The sequence below is a fragment of the Callospermophilus lateralis genome, chromosome 10 (assembly GCF_048772815.1).
Source record: "Callospermophilus lateralis isolate mCalLat2 chromosome 10, mCalLat2.hap1, whole genome shotgun sequence".
NCBI classification, from domain to species: domain Eukaryota; kingdom Metazoa; phylum Chordata; class Mammalia; order Rodentia; family Sciuridae; genus Callospermophilus; species Callospermophilus lateralis.
In genome coordinates, this window is record NC_135314.1 from 40,344,392 (window position 1) to 40,361,007 (window position 16,616).

Below are 16,616 nucleotides of genomic sequence, written 5' to 3' on the forward strand. Positions count from 1 at the left end.
CTGTTATTTCAGACTATGGCAGAGAGAAGATGCTCTCAGCTTCTGTCAACCAAGGAAAGGGATGGGTCAGTCTGTACTAAGCAGAGATGCCAGAAGGTCAAGGCCAACACCAAGGCCATCAAGTTTCTATCATCCCTTTCAAGGGACCCCCTGACCAGGTTCACTGGCCAAACAATGTCAAAACAAAGATGCCAGAGCAGCACTGATGCTCTCAAAGAGACCACACCTCCTGTTTACAAACTAGAGATATAAATCTTTATTTCACAACTTTGTCATAATTCACTTTCTAAGGAGACAAGTACTGGGGGACAGAGTTTAAAATGCTGGGGAGGCTAGCTGCTGGGAGTCTTCCAGGCAGGAGCACAGCTGTGGTCCCTCCAGGGCCAATGCGCTCTTGGAGCTTCCAGGCAGCACAAATCAGATGCACCAGTAATGTCCAACCCCAGTTTTATTTAGAGCCACCTCCTTTTTTGGGGCCATCAGTCCTCATTTCATGCCACATCTTCACTAGAGGCTCCCTATTCTTCCAAATGAGTTCATGACCATAAGTAATATACCATCTGGAAAAGAGAAAAATCAGGTTTGACATTCCAATAATATGACACACAGATTTAATCAAGCCAGCATTTTTAAAAATCAAATGCTACTGTGCTTCACTATGTAGCTTATGAAAATGGCTAATATATTTGCTGTAGATAAATGGTTTAGCTTTAATATACAGAGCATAAAAAAGGTCATAGTAGTGTGGGGTGAATGCTCTGGAATGAGTCGAGCACTTCACACCCACTATCTTTTTAAGAGAATTTTTTAATATTTTTCAGTTTTCGGCGGATACAACATCTTTGTATGTGGTGCTGAGGATCGAACCCGGGCTGCAAACATGCCAGGCGAGCACGCTACCGGTTGAACCCCAGCCCCACACCCACCTTCTGATTCACCTCTGCCCTGCAAGTTAAATACCATTTCTCATTATGGACTCAAACCAAGAGAAAATAATTTGTCCAAAGTGCCAATAGCTTCTTCACAGTCAACTGAGGTCTGACCCCAGGTCAGACTGACTCTAAGTCCAGGCTCCTATCTAAGAAATGGTGGAATTGCCTCATGATGGACCTGTCACCCTTGGGAGTAGAGGGAGACTTCCTGGAGCACATGGGGCTGGGAATTAAGGAAAGCTTTCATCTTAAAACTCTTGAACTCCTTTTGCTCCCCAAACAGAGCAAAGTTCCCTGAGACAAGAGATCAGGTTTTGTTGAGCTTGACATCTCCCAGATACTGTTTAGCTTATCAGAACAGCAATGTAATGTTTTTAACATTTTTTAAATGCCGTGAACTTTGTTTTTCAGTAGTGGGGACTGAACCCAGGGGCACTCTACCATCGAACTAATCCCCAGCCCTATTATCTGTGGGAGACCAACCTTGCAGGTGACTGAGTCAGACTCCTCGGCTGGGTGCTGAGGCACTCAGAAACAGAAATGTGGCAGGGCTTTCCCCACCCTTCTTAGGTTCAAGGGACGGTGTCTCATACATGGGTGTAGCTATGCTCACCTATTCCTTTGTAATATAACCCCTTGCCCTGTTTAGGATAGAATCTTCCATGGAAGTGTCTTGTGTGTGTCCCCTTCTCTTACTGTGCCCTTGGATGTGGCCTACCCAGATGTCAGTCAACCTGCTGACAGTGGACATCATGAAGATAGACTCAGCCTCCTGAAGTCTGAACCCTTGCCTCATTTTGATAGCTTCTTCTCAATAAAAGGGGTCAGCACATGCTCTCGCGCTCTCTTTTCCTGCGGACCCTTAAGGTCAGAAGAGCCATCACAGCGACCCCAAAGAAAAAGGTATTTGTATCTCTTATGTGGTCATTTTGTGCAGCCCAGTTAGCCCAGTTTTCCTGGAGTGATCCCTGAGCCTTTTAGTCACAAGAACAGAAACCCGGCAATTATTTTTTGGAGTACCAGGAATTGAACTCAGGGGCACTCAGAGTCACATCCCCAGCCCTATTTTCTACTTTATTTAGAAACAGAGTCTCACTGAGTTGCTTGGCACCTCATTGTTGCTAAGGCTGGCTCTGATCTCACAATTCTCCTGTCTCAGTCTCCCTAGCCACTGGGATAACAGGCATGCACCAGTATGCCCAGCATTTTTATTTATTTATTTTTCAGTTTGCTGGCCTCGAACTTGGAAGTCTCCGGCTTACCCTACCAAGTAGCCCACAACCAGCTCTGAACATTTTCTTCTTATAAAAGGCTTGATTTGTACTCGAATCTTAAATATTCGCTAAATGTAGTTAAAACCTGATTATAGAATTATATTATTTTGTTAACATTACAACCTCAGTCCCCAACATTAAATTTTTGAAAAATAAGAATGAAAAAAGCATTTAAAAGGGTATGCAAATTAATAGGCATGTAACAAAATTCTCTTGTAATATAAAAATTTCCGGTGAAATCAGAACAAGAGAAAATGGACCACCCTAAAATGCAATTTTAAAGATTCTTGCAAGAAACAAAAACTTTTTAGGGATTTTCCATTAAATCTTTTGAGCCTGCTTATTTCAAGCAGAGTCAAATACTTTAATCTTACAGGTACACTGTTCTGATTATACTCATAAAAACCAAATGTAACTAGTCATTTGGATAAACTCAAATTAGAAAAATACTTAACTATTTTTTGTGTTGGGGATTAAACCTAGGGCCTTGCACATTCTAAACATGTGCTCTACCCCTGAGCTACACCCCCAGACCCCAGATCACTAAACCTTTCTTGCTGCAGCAGCATAACAGTCTAGTAGTCTGAAACTCCATCTCTGCAATTATGAGCTGTGAGTCTTTGGTCAAGTTACCTCCTCTATGTGTTTTTTTTTAATATGTAAAGTGGAATAGCTCCCAGCACTTTAAGAGTTTTAAATTAGCCCTTAGTTCATAGAATTCTACATGATTTAAAGTCTGATTTAAAGTCACAGCTTATGCACACAACAACTATTCAATAAATTATTAGCTATTATTGCAATAGTACAATGTAAAGACTGTGAGAGCTGGCCAGGGACACAAAACCAAGGAAATGTGCAAGTGAATAGCAAAAAATTAGGACAACTAAAAAACAAACAAAAAATTCACATTTCTGAATCCATTTTAAAGATGTTATGACCGAGATCTGAGATCTAGTAAGTGAAAATAAGCTGAAATTAGAAACAGCAAAGAGAAAGGATTCCTCTGCCTTCCAGATCCTAGGCTTTAAAATGCCTTTGATCCAATTATTTTCAGAATGGAAAAAGGCCATCTAATTATATTTTGGAAGAATAAAAACCTGCTGGAAAGACGACCCTTTACAGACATGTAAAAAGCACCAGGTAAATTTAGAGTTCATAAAACAGAATCCCTTTTCATGTTTTTGTTTCTCATACTGTAATAGCAGGTCAGCTTCTACTATTTATATTTGTGCTGCTGTTAAAGCTAGAACTCACATATGCTATTCTTTAATCATCACTGAAAATTATAAATGGCATAATGGCATTTAGTTCCACCACCTACTTGGCAAAACTGCGTCACTTAGATTTTTCTAAAAAAAAATTTTAACAAGTTTCCATTGTCATGAAACAAAGCAAAAATGAAGTAAGGGCAAAAGACAACTGATTTGCAAGAAAAGACAGGCCATTCAGGGATGGCACCATCAGCCAACTGTGCTGAAGGGACTCCCAGAGTCAGATGGGCTCCAGGAGTCCAAAGGAAGTTTATAGTTGCTACCGAACTATTACATTTTAGGCAAAAAAGAAAAGCAAATAAACAAAAAATGCTAAAACACCATTGTTGAAACACAAATGGAAACACTTTCTGACCATATGCCAGGCATACTAGATGTGGTGTGATGTGGCTGGAAAGCAAAGGAGATCTGGGTTTAAATTCTGCTCTGCTACTTCAGAGCTCTTTGTCCTAAGGAAGACCACTTCTGTACTTCAGTTCCCCATTAGTAAAAAGGGAATAATAGGCGCCCTCTCCCTCGTCCACTGCTGCCGACTCCTCCTCCTCCTGCTCCTGGAGCTACTTGTGTGCTCATGAGGACCTGGTACCTCTTTTGTGAAGCAGCAGCTAAGGAGACTCTGGTGCTCGACATGGCCGACGAAAGTCCAAGGAAGGAGTCAAGACTGAGAACAATGATCATATTAACTTGAAGGTGGCAGGGCAGGATGGTTCTGTGGTGCAGTTTACGATTAAGACCTCTTAGTAAACTAATGAAAGCATATTGTGAACGACAGGGTTTGTCGATGAGGCAGATCAGATTCTGATTTGACAGGCAGCCAATGAAACAGACACACCTGCATAGTTGGAAATGGAGGATGAAGATACAATTGATGTGTTCCAGCAGCAGACAGGAGGTGTCTACTAAAAAGGGAAGCTGCTGCTTTACTCCAGAACTCTGTTCTTACAGACCAAGAATACATTCTCAATTACAAAACTGCAATTTGGTTCCACCACCTTCTGACCACTATAGTTTTCTTTATTCTTTCATTTTCCCCTTCCCCGTTCCTTTATTGTACATAAAGTAACTGATATATGTGCACAAGCATACTGCATTTTTTTTTTTAACTAAATGGCCAATGATATGTTTTGATTGACAACAAATGGAGATGGGATGGGGAAAAATACTGGTTCTGTGAAAATATCCCCTTTCTCCATTAGTGGCATGCTCATTCAGCCCTTATCTTTATATTCCAGTAAGTTATTTTTCTCTCACTGTTTTAACAACAACAACAAAAAAACCTGAACAACATAAAAATCCTTGCATACCTTGTTCAATTGGATAATTTTAATGTTTTTCATTTATCATTGTAAAGCCAAGGACAATTTTATAACTTTTTTGTATGTAGCTATTATATGTAGGGCCATATGTCTTTAAGTAGGGGTAAATTACTCTTAAAGATCCCTAGATAGTTTTCCCTTCAATTCAAGCGTCTTGTTGTTTAAATAAACTTCGTTTATAAATAAATAAATAAAACGGGAATAATAAAGTACAATGTAAGGTGACTAGCTCAGTGCCTACATATGATGCCCAGTAAGTGTCCATGCTGGCTTGCTTCCTTTATGCAATCACTACAGGGAAAAAAAAAAAAAAAAAAAAGGCTCTTCCAGCCCAGAGTCTGTTCAGCACTGGTGAGATGGCGCCCACAGAAGAGGGAGGAGGGCAAGAAAGTCCAAGAGTGGGAAATAGAAACGTCAAAGACTTGGGGGCTGGGAGCAGTATGAGAGGGGTTGGGAATGACAACAGGTTAGGAAATGGAGTTGAGTTTAAGGGACCAATAAAAGCACATAGTCACTCTACAATGATCAAGGCAGGGGCAGGGCTGACATTCTCAAATCCCATCTCTCTTGGTGAAACTGGTTTAGACCAAAGCAAACCATGCTAAGGATCTCTCCCCTCCCAACAGTATCCTCCTGCCTGTATCACATAGCTCAGTTGCCTCACTCTGTCTTCCTCAGGGAGGACAGGGAAGCAACTGAGGAAGCATTTTAGCCATCAGCTACACTCAACTTACATGCCAAAGAGAGCTCCCCCAAGATGTGCTGCATGATCAAAAAATTTCCATCCCAGGATCATTCCAGCTGTATCCATGGCAATAATGGCTTTTAGGGCCTAAAAGACGGCAAGAGAGAACAGAAGTGATACACTTTGATTCCTCCAGCATTGACATTCCTAATTTAAGAGCAAGACTTCAGTCATTGTAAAAACACCACTAATGTCCTCAGAACTTCATCCAGGTACTTACATTCCCTGCTGTGAATGTGAACATTGGGAGGAAGATGATGGCGAGCCTCCCCTCTGGGATCTTAGTACAGACAGCTGCCAACACACTCATGATCGCACCTGACTGCAAAAAAATGGAAAATGCTGGTTAGGGACAGCAAACTCCGCATACAACCTCGGGAACACAGTGGCTACATGTCTGAAGTAGCAGAACTTTTTCCAAAAGGCTTATATGCTTAGCTGTAGGTGAGCACAGAGCTTAAAAGCTTTCAGTTGCTAATGAGCACTGTACCAAGCAGAGAGGCTTCAGGTCTGTCACATACATAGTAATCACTGGGTAAAGCCTGAACTTTCATTACAGGTTACTAAGATGTATAAAAACCACTGTGTTAGCGCTTAATGAACAGTGTTAAACACGCCATAAGCATCATTTCATTAATGCCTAAAAAGAACTTCTCAAACCTCTCTAAAAAGCTCACCAAACCAGAGAAAATGATCATATCTCTGTCCAAAGAAACTCATGTGGCTCGCTGGGCTCGGAGCAGACGGAAGGCCCGGCCCTCGCTCAGCTTGGCACAAATGGAAGGCAGCGCAGAACAGAGGCTTTGCTTGCAGGTCACCAGACCGAGCTCTGGACACAGCACAAGGTTACCCCAGCACCCCCCACCTCACCAAACACCCTATGTGGGTAACAGATGGAATCCATCTTGGAAAACCTTCCTCGCAATCTATCAGTGGGCATGGCTACCAGCACGGTTCCGTGGCTGATCAGGTACCCGGTTCCAACTCCCCCACCCCCAGCGGTGATAACTCAAAATTTTTCTCACAAACTTTTGGGGGGCGTAGCTATTAACACAGAATAGCAACTGTACAGGCACCTGGTTTCCAACTCAGAGACTAAGAGTAGGGAGGTTCCAGGTAGAAGCTCAAGCCCTCTCACACTGGCTGCCTCCACCATCCTGAACACAGAGACTCAAGCTAGGAATAGACAACTCCATCTACTGGAAGAAAAGAAAACAGAGTCCTGAGACTTTTTTCTTTCTTTCTTTTCTTTTCTGGCTCTTCTCATCCAATCTCCTCTACCCTTCCTCCTCTGGTCCTCACAACCTCAACTATGTGAATACAAGAACTGTGCATGAAATTAGACTTTAAGAACTGAATCACCAGAATAATATAGAGGAATTTTATAGGCCACACCTCACCCCCCCTATATTTTTTTATTTTCTTTCTCCCGCTCTTTCTTTCCTTGTTATTTTTTTTCTCTTCTTTTTTCTTCCTCCCTCTATCCCACTTTCAACCTCCTATCTTCTACTATTTATACGTAGGGTAATTTTCTTTAATACAGATAAGGAGTTTGAAGTTATACATTCTTCCGTAAATTATCCCTGTCTATTCATTAGAGTTCTCCTCTAAAGTTGCTAAGTTAGAGTAATCCCCTACCCTCACTCCTTTCCCTTAACATGATGTCCTACACCTGACCTTCAGGTTCTCTATATGCCACCAGAAATGGTATGCCTTTTATGAAACGAATGACTATATTCTAAATAATAATTGAAGCCAACATCTGTAGACAGAGTCTAACTATAAATGTAGTAATAATGAAAACTTGCTCATAGATGATGTATTATTGATATTGGGAACTGTTAACATTGTTTTTCTCCACAAAAGAGAGATTTTGGGAACTATATAAGAGCAATATAAATATATAGGGGGGAAATATTAACAAAACAGTCACAAAGAGCTGGAAAGAAACGTGAGTAATATGAAAAGACAAGGAAAGAAAGGACCACAAACAATCCAGGACAAGTCAACATTAGAAGAGGTAACATCTGCAGCAGAAGGAATGTCAGATAAAGATTTCAGGATATACATGGTTCAGATGATCTGGAGTCTTAAGGAAGACATTAGACATTATACAGCAAATGCAGACAATGAAAGTTCACTTTGATAATGAATTACATAAACAAATCCAAGAAGCAAAAGATCAACTCTACAGGGAGATACAGGTTATACAAAAAAAAAAAACAAACAGAAATCCTGGAAATGAAGAAAATTATAAACCAAATAAAAACTCAAATGAGAGTATCATCAGTAGAGTAGACCAATTAAAAGTCAGAACATCAGACAACGAACACAAAATATATCATCTTGAAAAGAGCCTAAACAACTCAGAAAAGCTGATAAGAATGAAACAGAAATCCAAATCCTAGAAGCCTACAGGATGCCGAATGTACAAAACCACAAGAGACCCATGCCAAGACACATTATAATGAAAATGTCCAACACACACAACAAGGAGAGAATTTTAAAAGCTACAAGAGAAAGGAGGCAGATTACATTTAGGGGTAAACTAATTAGGTTAATGGCTGATTTTTCATCACAGATGCTGAAATCTAGAAGATCCTGGAACAACATATTTCAAACGCTGAAAGATAATAGGTTCCAACCAAGAATCTTGTATCCAGCAAACCTAAGCTTCAGGTTTGACAATAAAATAAAAACTTTCCACGATAAACAAAAGTTAAAAGAATTTGCAGCTGGGCTGGGGATGTGGCTCAAGTGGTAGCGTGCTCGCATGGCGTGCGTGCGTCCCGGGTTCGATTCTCAGCACCACGTACAAAGATGTTGTGTCCGCCAATAACTAAAAAATAAATATTAAAAATTCTCTCTCTCTCTCTCTCTCTCTCTCTCTCTCTGCCCCCCCCACTCTCTCTTTTAAAAAAAAAAAAAAAAAAAAAAGAATTTGCAGCTAGAAAACCGGCTCTGCAAAGCATCTTGGGCAAAACATTACACGAAAAGGAAATGAAAAACAACAATGAAAATCAACAGTGGGAAGTAGTACAGTAAGGAGAAAAACTAATCAAAAAGGAAAAACAAATCAAGTTAAATAACAAAAATAAACAAACATGGCTGGAAGTACAAACCATATCTCAATAGTAACCCTAAATGTTAATGTCTTAAACTCACCAATCAAAAGACATAGGCTAGTAGACTGGATTAAAAAAAAAAAGATCCAACAATATGCTCAGCAAAGAATATCAAGCATGATGTACACCTGTAATACCAGTAATCTGGGAGGCCACAGCAGGAAGACTGAAAGTTCAAGGCTGGCCTCAGGAATTTAGGGAGATCCTAAGCAATTCAGTGAGAACCTGTCTCAAAATGAAAAATCAAAAGGGCTGGTGATATATAGCTCAGTGACAAAGTGCCCTGGGTTCAGTCCCCAGTATCAAAGGAAAAAAAAAAAAAAAAAAACAAGCCAGGCATGGTGGCGAACACCTGCAATCCCAGCAGCGCTCAGGGAGGCTGAGGCAGGAGGATCACAAATTCAAGGATAGCCTCAGCAACTTGGCAAGACCCTGTCTCAAAGTGAAAAAGAAAAGGGCTGGGGATGTGACTCAGTGGTTGAAAACCCTTGGTTTCAGTCCCCTCCTAAAAAAGTTCTCTAAACAAAATGTAAAAACAATGAAACAGTAATATGCCTTAATACAATAGATTTGTTTTTTCCCTTTGAATTTTCTAAATTATGTTTAATATTTGAAGCAAAAATTTTAACAGTGATATTATTACTGTAGAAGAAATATTTAAAACAATTGTAATTTGAGGAGGTACAGAAATATAAGAAAGGTGGTAGGCTTCCTCACTTACCCTAATAAAATGACACTAGCACCAAATTGTGATAAAAGATGTATAATAAATAGAACAGCCAGAAAAAAAGTTGCAGAAAGCACTACAGATAAATCAAAATGAAATTATAAATGAATCTGTTCTAGTGACCATTTTACTTGTAACTTTGTAATGAATAAACAAAAGAATTCAATTGTGCACAGGTTAGGTCAATAGCAGTTAAATCAATGAAGTCACAGTGGACAGATTATCATTTAGTGACCAAATTTAGCCTATGATAAACTTTATAAATTTCAAGTGAACAAATATATTCTCTAACAAATATTTTAATAAATGCTGTTTCTTACAATAAATAACACATATTCTGTGCTACCTCGAGATGAGGGTTACATTTCACAGAAAATAAAACTTCTAGGGCTGGGTTTGTGGCTCAGTTGTAGAGCACTTGCCTCATTATGTGTAAGGAACTGGGTTCAATTCTTAGCCACCTATATAAAAAATAACTTCTGAAAAGCAGAATATTGGAAATAAGCTTCATGCCAATAACTAATAAGAAATTAATTTTTTGATGAGATTTAGAATATACACAGCTGACACCAAAACTAACCAGTATCCTTGACACCTAGTAGCCAATATGGTAATTGACAAATACACTTTAATAGTCTTTAACAAAAGATTATGACTAAACCATTAAGACCAATATTTTATTTTTAAAAAATTTTTATAGTTATAAGTGGACAGCATGCCTTTATTTGCTTTGTGTGTGTGTGTGTGTGTGTGTGTGTGTGTGTGTGTATATATATATATATATATATATATATTTTTTTTTTTTTTTAATGCTGTGCTAAGGATCCAACCCAGTGCCTCACACATGCTAAGGAAGCATTCTGCCACTGAGCTACAGCCCCAGCCCAAGACCAATATTTTAAACACAATTGTCAATAGTATTTTCTTACTGATTTCTCATCAAGAATGCCATTGTACCTGTTGACTTAATTTTTATTATCACCAAGGATGAATTAAAAGTATTTGGGGATAAATAATTTTATGGTTGCCATGGTTCTATAGGTTTTTTTTTAAATGAAATATCTCTCCCCATACATCTACTTTTTAAAAGTTTATTATTTATTTACTTATTTTTAAAAAATAGTGCTGAGGATCAAACCCAATGCCTCTTAAGTGCTAGTCAAGCACTCTACCACTGAGCCACAACCCCAACCCCAGCTGTATAGAATTTTAATGAAGGAATAGGAACTATTTTTTGCACATTTCTCCCTATATTCTCCTTACTGTGCTACAGACTCTAAACATACTTGCACTGCAGATCAGAAGTAGCCAGTATTTTAAAAAATAAGCAAAAGAAAAATAACTGGTTTTATTCCCACTTTATGTGCAGAAACAGGTTCAGAGATGCTCAGTCATAAGTCCTGGAAATCACAGGTAAGCGGCAGAGCCAGGATTCCAACACATTCTACTTCCAAATACCACGCTGCTATAATCTACTAACTAGACCTCAGTTTCTTATTTATAAAATGAGAATAACAACTGTCTAAGGGCACATCAAAATGCTCTCCCATATCCTGCTAGCTACTAAGTCTCTCCATCCTCAAAAACCACAAAGTCCTCAAAATTCTCATCCCTTTGAGTATTTATTAGATGTGATTATATTTTCTCCAACTAAACTTAAAATCTGAGTCCACTTCTGATTAATTCTACTAGTGATCTTCATTGTCTTCATATAACAAGATGCTTAGCTGCTGAGTAAGGTACAGAATATGATTAAAATTTATAAATTATACCAGAACCAAGTTTTATAGAAAAAAACATTCCATGAAGAAAAAAGGGTGGTGGTGGGTACAGAGCTTAAGAAATAAAGCATGTAAATAATAAGATATAGACCTCTTAAGAAAATTAAATATACACAAATCTGAGGAATACACAAAGTAGGGAATGATTATTTTACATAAGAATTTTTTCTCATAACAGTCTTTTTAAGAAAGAGTTCCTTTAAATATGAAATCTTCTATTAAAATGCATTTAAATGCATTAGTATTTATTTATTTATTCTTTGGTACCAGGAATTGAACTCAGAGGTGCTTAATCACTAAGCCACATCCCCAGTCCTTTTTATGTATTTTGAGACAGGGCTTCACTAAGTTGTTAAAGCTGGCTTTGCACTTGCAATCCTCCTACCTTAGCTTCCCAAGCCACTGGGATTATTGGCACTTACCACCACACCTGGCTTTTAGTATTTAAATATACACAAAGTGAATGTGTAGTCTTTAAAAATACATCACATAAAAATTTCCATATGCCTAGAATTCTGCCACTGAACTCAAAAGAAAACATGTTTTTTGTTGTTTTTTAAAAAAAAAAAAAAAAAAAAAACTTTTTTAAAGCATTAAGAATTAAGTTCCCCAGGGCAGGAACTATGATCTTCTTGCTCACTGGCTCTATCTCTAGACTCTAGCATAATGCTCCGTAGTCTCATCTACCCAGTAAACACTCTAATACTGATTCAACCAGGAGGACATAAAACCCAGTTCAAATCTGTAATTAGTCAAAAATTCTCCAATGCCTGATGAGGCTCTCTGGTTTATGAGGATTGGATCCTCACTGTTCTGACAATATTCTTGCCATGTACTCTATTCCATGAAGTATATGTAAATAACTAATGGTTAAAAGCTTTAACCTAAAACTTAAAATTTTAAAAATATTTAAGTTCTAAATTACATGTAGATCAAACACAATTATTTTTCAATGTTGATTTCCTGGTTTTGATAATTGTTCTGTGGTTCTGTAGGATGTGGTTAATTACGATGAAGAACATGTGAAAACTATATTAATTTTGCAACTTTTTTAAAGTATACATTTCAAAATTAATTTTAAAATTAGAAATTTTTAAATTAGAAATACTTACTGCACCAAGTGAAGGTCCATATCTTCCTGTGGCAACTTTACACATATAACTGACAAAGTTGGAAATAACACCTGAGAAATAAGTCATAATTCAACAGTTTAAGTAAGGTTTAAAAATGACTTGTACTTTTTATCTCTACGTCCACAGATTAATAGTGTCAAGTTTGTACCTGTATCACTCCAAGGGTGCCAGCACGAATACTTAATCTGCCAATCATTTCAAACAGTTTTAGGGAAAGAAAAATCTGACCCACATCATGACTTGCCATTGACTTTACCTCTCAGTTACCATTTTCCTCATATATAATTTAAAGAAAAGGAGGCTAGTTCTCAAACTCACCAACTATCTCAGAACCCCCTGGGCAGACATGCTAAATCAGAATCTCTGGTGGGACACTAAATTAAATGACCCATTAGGTTCCTTTTGCTTCAATGACAGTTGAGCTCAATGTGGCTCATTTTAAAAAACAACTTCCTATGGAACAGGAATTAATGGCATCTAAAACACCCTTTGTACAACAACTACCCCCATAACTAGTACTTGGGGAAAGAATTATATACTACCTTAGAGGCCAAAAAAAAAAAAAAAAAAGTGATCAGCTTCTACTTTTGATGGACTAGACACATATACCTGAGTGTTCAATTGATATTAATTTAGGAGTCACTTTGGATCATGTAGTAGATGCTTTTATTTAATCTTTTCTACAAGGCCCTGTCTTGAAAAGATAAGTATCATTACCCCCAGAAAGGCATAGTCATTTCTGCCAAATCACACAGCGGGTAGCAGAAATGAGCTCTGAACCTAGGTCTTCTGTCTCAAAACTCAGTGCTTTTTTCACTACAGCACAATTGGCAGATATAAAATTTTTAAATGCTGGGACTATTTTGCAAACAGGTGAGCAAAAATTGATCAATTAACCACTTAGCAGCAATTAGTAAACTGGAATCACATGCTACCATTTCCTAATTAAAATATTTTAGAAATGATGCCATCTCCAGAACCACAACTAGGAAGTGTTGTCCTACATATAGTCTTGCAAAAAAACACACTCACTTCTCTTGGCAATCAATAACATTGGATCACTCTGATCAAGCTTTATGCAAACTGAGCACAATGGGGGAAGTGAGCTTGCTTAAGATTATTTAACACAAACTCAGATGACTAAGACAGCTGCAAAGCCTAGGAGCCATTACTCGATATAATGGTGAGCCCGAGCTGGAGGAAAAAAAAATCAAGGCCTGGTTAAGATAAAAATGACATGTAAAGGTCCTGAGATTAAAATTCATTACCTGCAGATAGGTACACTGCCATGAACTGCTCTTGACCCAGAATATTCACTATGCTGGAAGAAAAGCTCCACAAAACATACATATTTGCTGCCATGTGAAATAAGGAGAAATGACTGAATGTTGACAACAACATTGGAGAACAAAGGACCTCTAAAAGAGAAAGAAAAAACACAGTCTGGTAATTGAAGAACACAAAGCCAGTAAAAATTATCTAGTTTAGAGTTCTCAGTATTATCAAATAAACACAGGAAGCAAAAACAGAGCCAGTTAGTTTTAATAAGATGGTTTAAGACAGTACTTTTCAAAGTGATAAAAAGCTATCTTAATCTCTTTTCTACTTAGTAAGCAACCAATAAAAATTCTCAGTTCAATGGAGGCAAAAGTTACAAACAGAAGGAGCAAATTATTTTAATTTTAGTTATAAACTTGCAGTGATCATAGATCTTAATTCATTAAAAAATATTCACTATCTATGTTTTAGGCACCTGGGATTCAGCAATGAAAGAGACAAGGTCTTTATGCTCTAGAAGCTGATAGTCTACCTCCAGATTTTGTTTACAACTGTTGACAGTATCTCATATTTTTTCTTTGTAGGATTTCAATTAACAAAGCATGTTTCTTTCATATTATCTCTACCTCAAAATCACAAGTTAGACTTACTTGAGGCCGGATTGGATGTGAAGTATCTCATCATTGTCCGCTGCAGAGAAGGTACTCTCCACAAACAGAATACAAGGACATTTGCAGCTATAATACCTGCAAAACAAATACAATTTAAGGAGGTTAAAAATAAGAGGAAAGAGGCCAGGTGTGACGGCACATGCCAGTAATCCCAGCGAATCAAGAAGCCGAGGCAGGAGGATCACAAGTTCAAGGCCAGCCTCAGCAACTTAGCAAGGCCCTAAGCAACTCAGCAAGACCCTGTCTCAAAAAATAAGAAGGGTTAGGGATGTGATTCAGTTGTTAAGAGCCCCTAGGTTCAATCCCTGGCACCAAAAATAAATAAATAAATAAAGAGGAAAGAAAATCAGATCTAAAGTTCACCCGAATACAGTGAGCTAAGGAAAGCAAATGAAATCAATGTCTATAAAGTATCCTGGTTAAGTCGGAGATTCCTGAAAAACTGCAAATGCTCTAGGAGCTAACTTCCTTCACCTAAATCCATATTTCACTTCTTCACAACAGTTTACTTTTTTCAATAAATAATGAGATCTATAATTATTGTTTGATAATGGACAATTCAGAGACAAGTAATGTACAGAATTAGGTTATCTGGCCAAGAGTAGAAAAGCTAACGTCTCATCTTTTCCCATGGGGATGGCATACTTCTTAAACTTATGGTAAAAATTCAGGGATTAAAAAAAGAAAGAGAATTCAGGGATAATCTAGAAGAATTTTGCAACTGCTTATCTGCAATATTTACATACGGAAATCTGGCTGACTTTTTCTGCAAGAACTTATGTTGTTAGATCAATAAATTGAGTAGGTTTAACTATAAAATTAATAATTAGTCATACTTAGGATCAAAATCAAGTTATTCTTGAAAACTATACACTTTAAAAAATGCATTTATTTTTTGAATTGCCACACTCCTTGCACAAAGTATACTATCATCTAATTGTTGATTTAGTTAAAGGACTTAAACATTGCTCATTCCTCTAATCTCTAGGCAACAGGCAAGTAGCACTTCAACTTCTTCAATGGTAAGCACTACAGCAACATTCTGATAAGAAATTTTCTTTAAAAGATACTCTTTGTAGGGTCCTTGCCAGCAGCTATATTTTGGAGTCACTGTTGGCTTCCACACTTGCTCATTCTGTGAGGCTCTGGGTTACCACCTGGCATTATGGTTTCTGCTCTCCCTCTTGAGTTAGGTAGAAAGGAAGATATCATTTTTCATAGATTTTTTTTTTTTTTTTTTTTTTTTTGGTGGTGCTGGGGATTGAACCCAGGGCCTTGTGCATGCAAGACAAACACTCTACCAACTGAGCTATATCCCCAGCCCCATTTTTCATATATTTTAAGACATTATTTACCATGTAAACATCTGAAATCAGGACGTATTTTACAACTGGTGGTCCATTATAGTTTAATTAGTTGCAATTTTTTTTCTCTTCAATAGTACAATAAATTGCATTCAATTGAATTGATTCCATCCATTGTACCAGATGTCTCACAAGTAAGCACTGCAACAGCTGTAATGCCATCTTTGGTAAATAACTAAAGATGGTGAGAGGAGCAGTGTTTGTGAAAGAATGGGAAAAAGGAGTCCTGAGCAAGGCAAGGAAGAGCAAGTGTGTACCTCCTATCTGGGATGAGGAGGTGAGCAGATTCTCCACAGATGGAGAAATGGAATCCCAGAGAAGTGTCCTATGGGAAGTGAGCCTAGTTTTTTTTTTAGTTTGTTTTGAGAGTGGAACATCCCTTACTCTTCAGAGTCCTCCCTTAGGTCTAGATAATCATAGTGACTGATATTTTGAGTAAAGAAAACCTGAGAATAATTTAGCCATGACCATAAAAATGCAGGAAGTTTCCATGATCATAATGTTAGGCGTTCAGGGATTAGGCATTTACTCTACAGTTCAATGCAAAGAGAGCAACATGAGTCCCCTGATCCCACCTGGCAGCCTAAAAAATGGTAACCACTACTCTATCTACTCTGTCAGCTCCATAAGCTACTTCCTCAAACCAGTGACAGAGTACACACAACTTCTGGAAACCATAGCACATAGTAAAGCAGGATGCATCTCTGGATGAAATGATTATAACAAGGGAAAGATAACTACTAATATGAAGGTTAACAGTCATCAGAGTTAATACTGCAAATATAACTGCAAAAAGCCTTTCTGGCAAGTTACAATATAGTACTGGCACCGTAGTCAAAATCTCTCATGAAGACCAGTGGTCACTAAACTTCTTTGATTAGGAACATTAACAATAAACAGTTGAATATACACACCTAATATGTCTATATTTAATTACAAATTATGTACATGAACCAATATAATTCATTGTAAAACAGACACACTAAGAAGAAATGAGAA

The 16,616-nt window shown here is 37.8% G+C and overlaps 1 protein-coding gene and 1 non-coding gene across 3 annotated transcripts in view; both read right to left on the reverse strand.

The window, feature by feature from the left end:
• Positions 1-232: 232 nt before the first annotated feature.
• Parl (presenilin associated rhomboid like) overlaps positions 233-16,616 on the reverse strand; it is a 45,262-nt gene continuing 28,878 nt past the window's right edge. For both annotated transcript variants that reach the window (XM_076867691.1, XM_076867692.1), the window contains 6 exons: positions 14,233-14,328; positions 13,573-13,722; positions 12,284-12,354; positions 5,759-5,860; positions 5,528-5,625; positions 233-560 (listed from right to left, as the gene is read on the reverse strand). In XM_076867691.1, the coding sequence (XP_076723806.1) occupies positions 449-560; positions 5,528-5,625; positions 5,759-5,860; positions 12,284-12,354; positions 13,573-13,722; positions 14,233-14,328 (629 nt within the window). In that variant the 3' untranslated portion in view covers positions 233-448. The remainder of the gene's footprint in view (positions 561-5,527; positions 5,626-5,758; positions 5,861-12,283; positions 12,355-13,572; positions 13,723-14,232; positions 14,329-16,616) is intronic.
• Trnaa-ugc (transfer RNA alanine (anticodon UGC)) lies at positions 15,500-15,572 on the reverse strand. Its single transcript has one exon. It is a non-coding gene; the product is annotated as a tRNA-Ala (tRNA).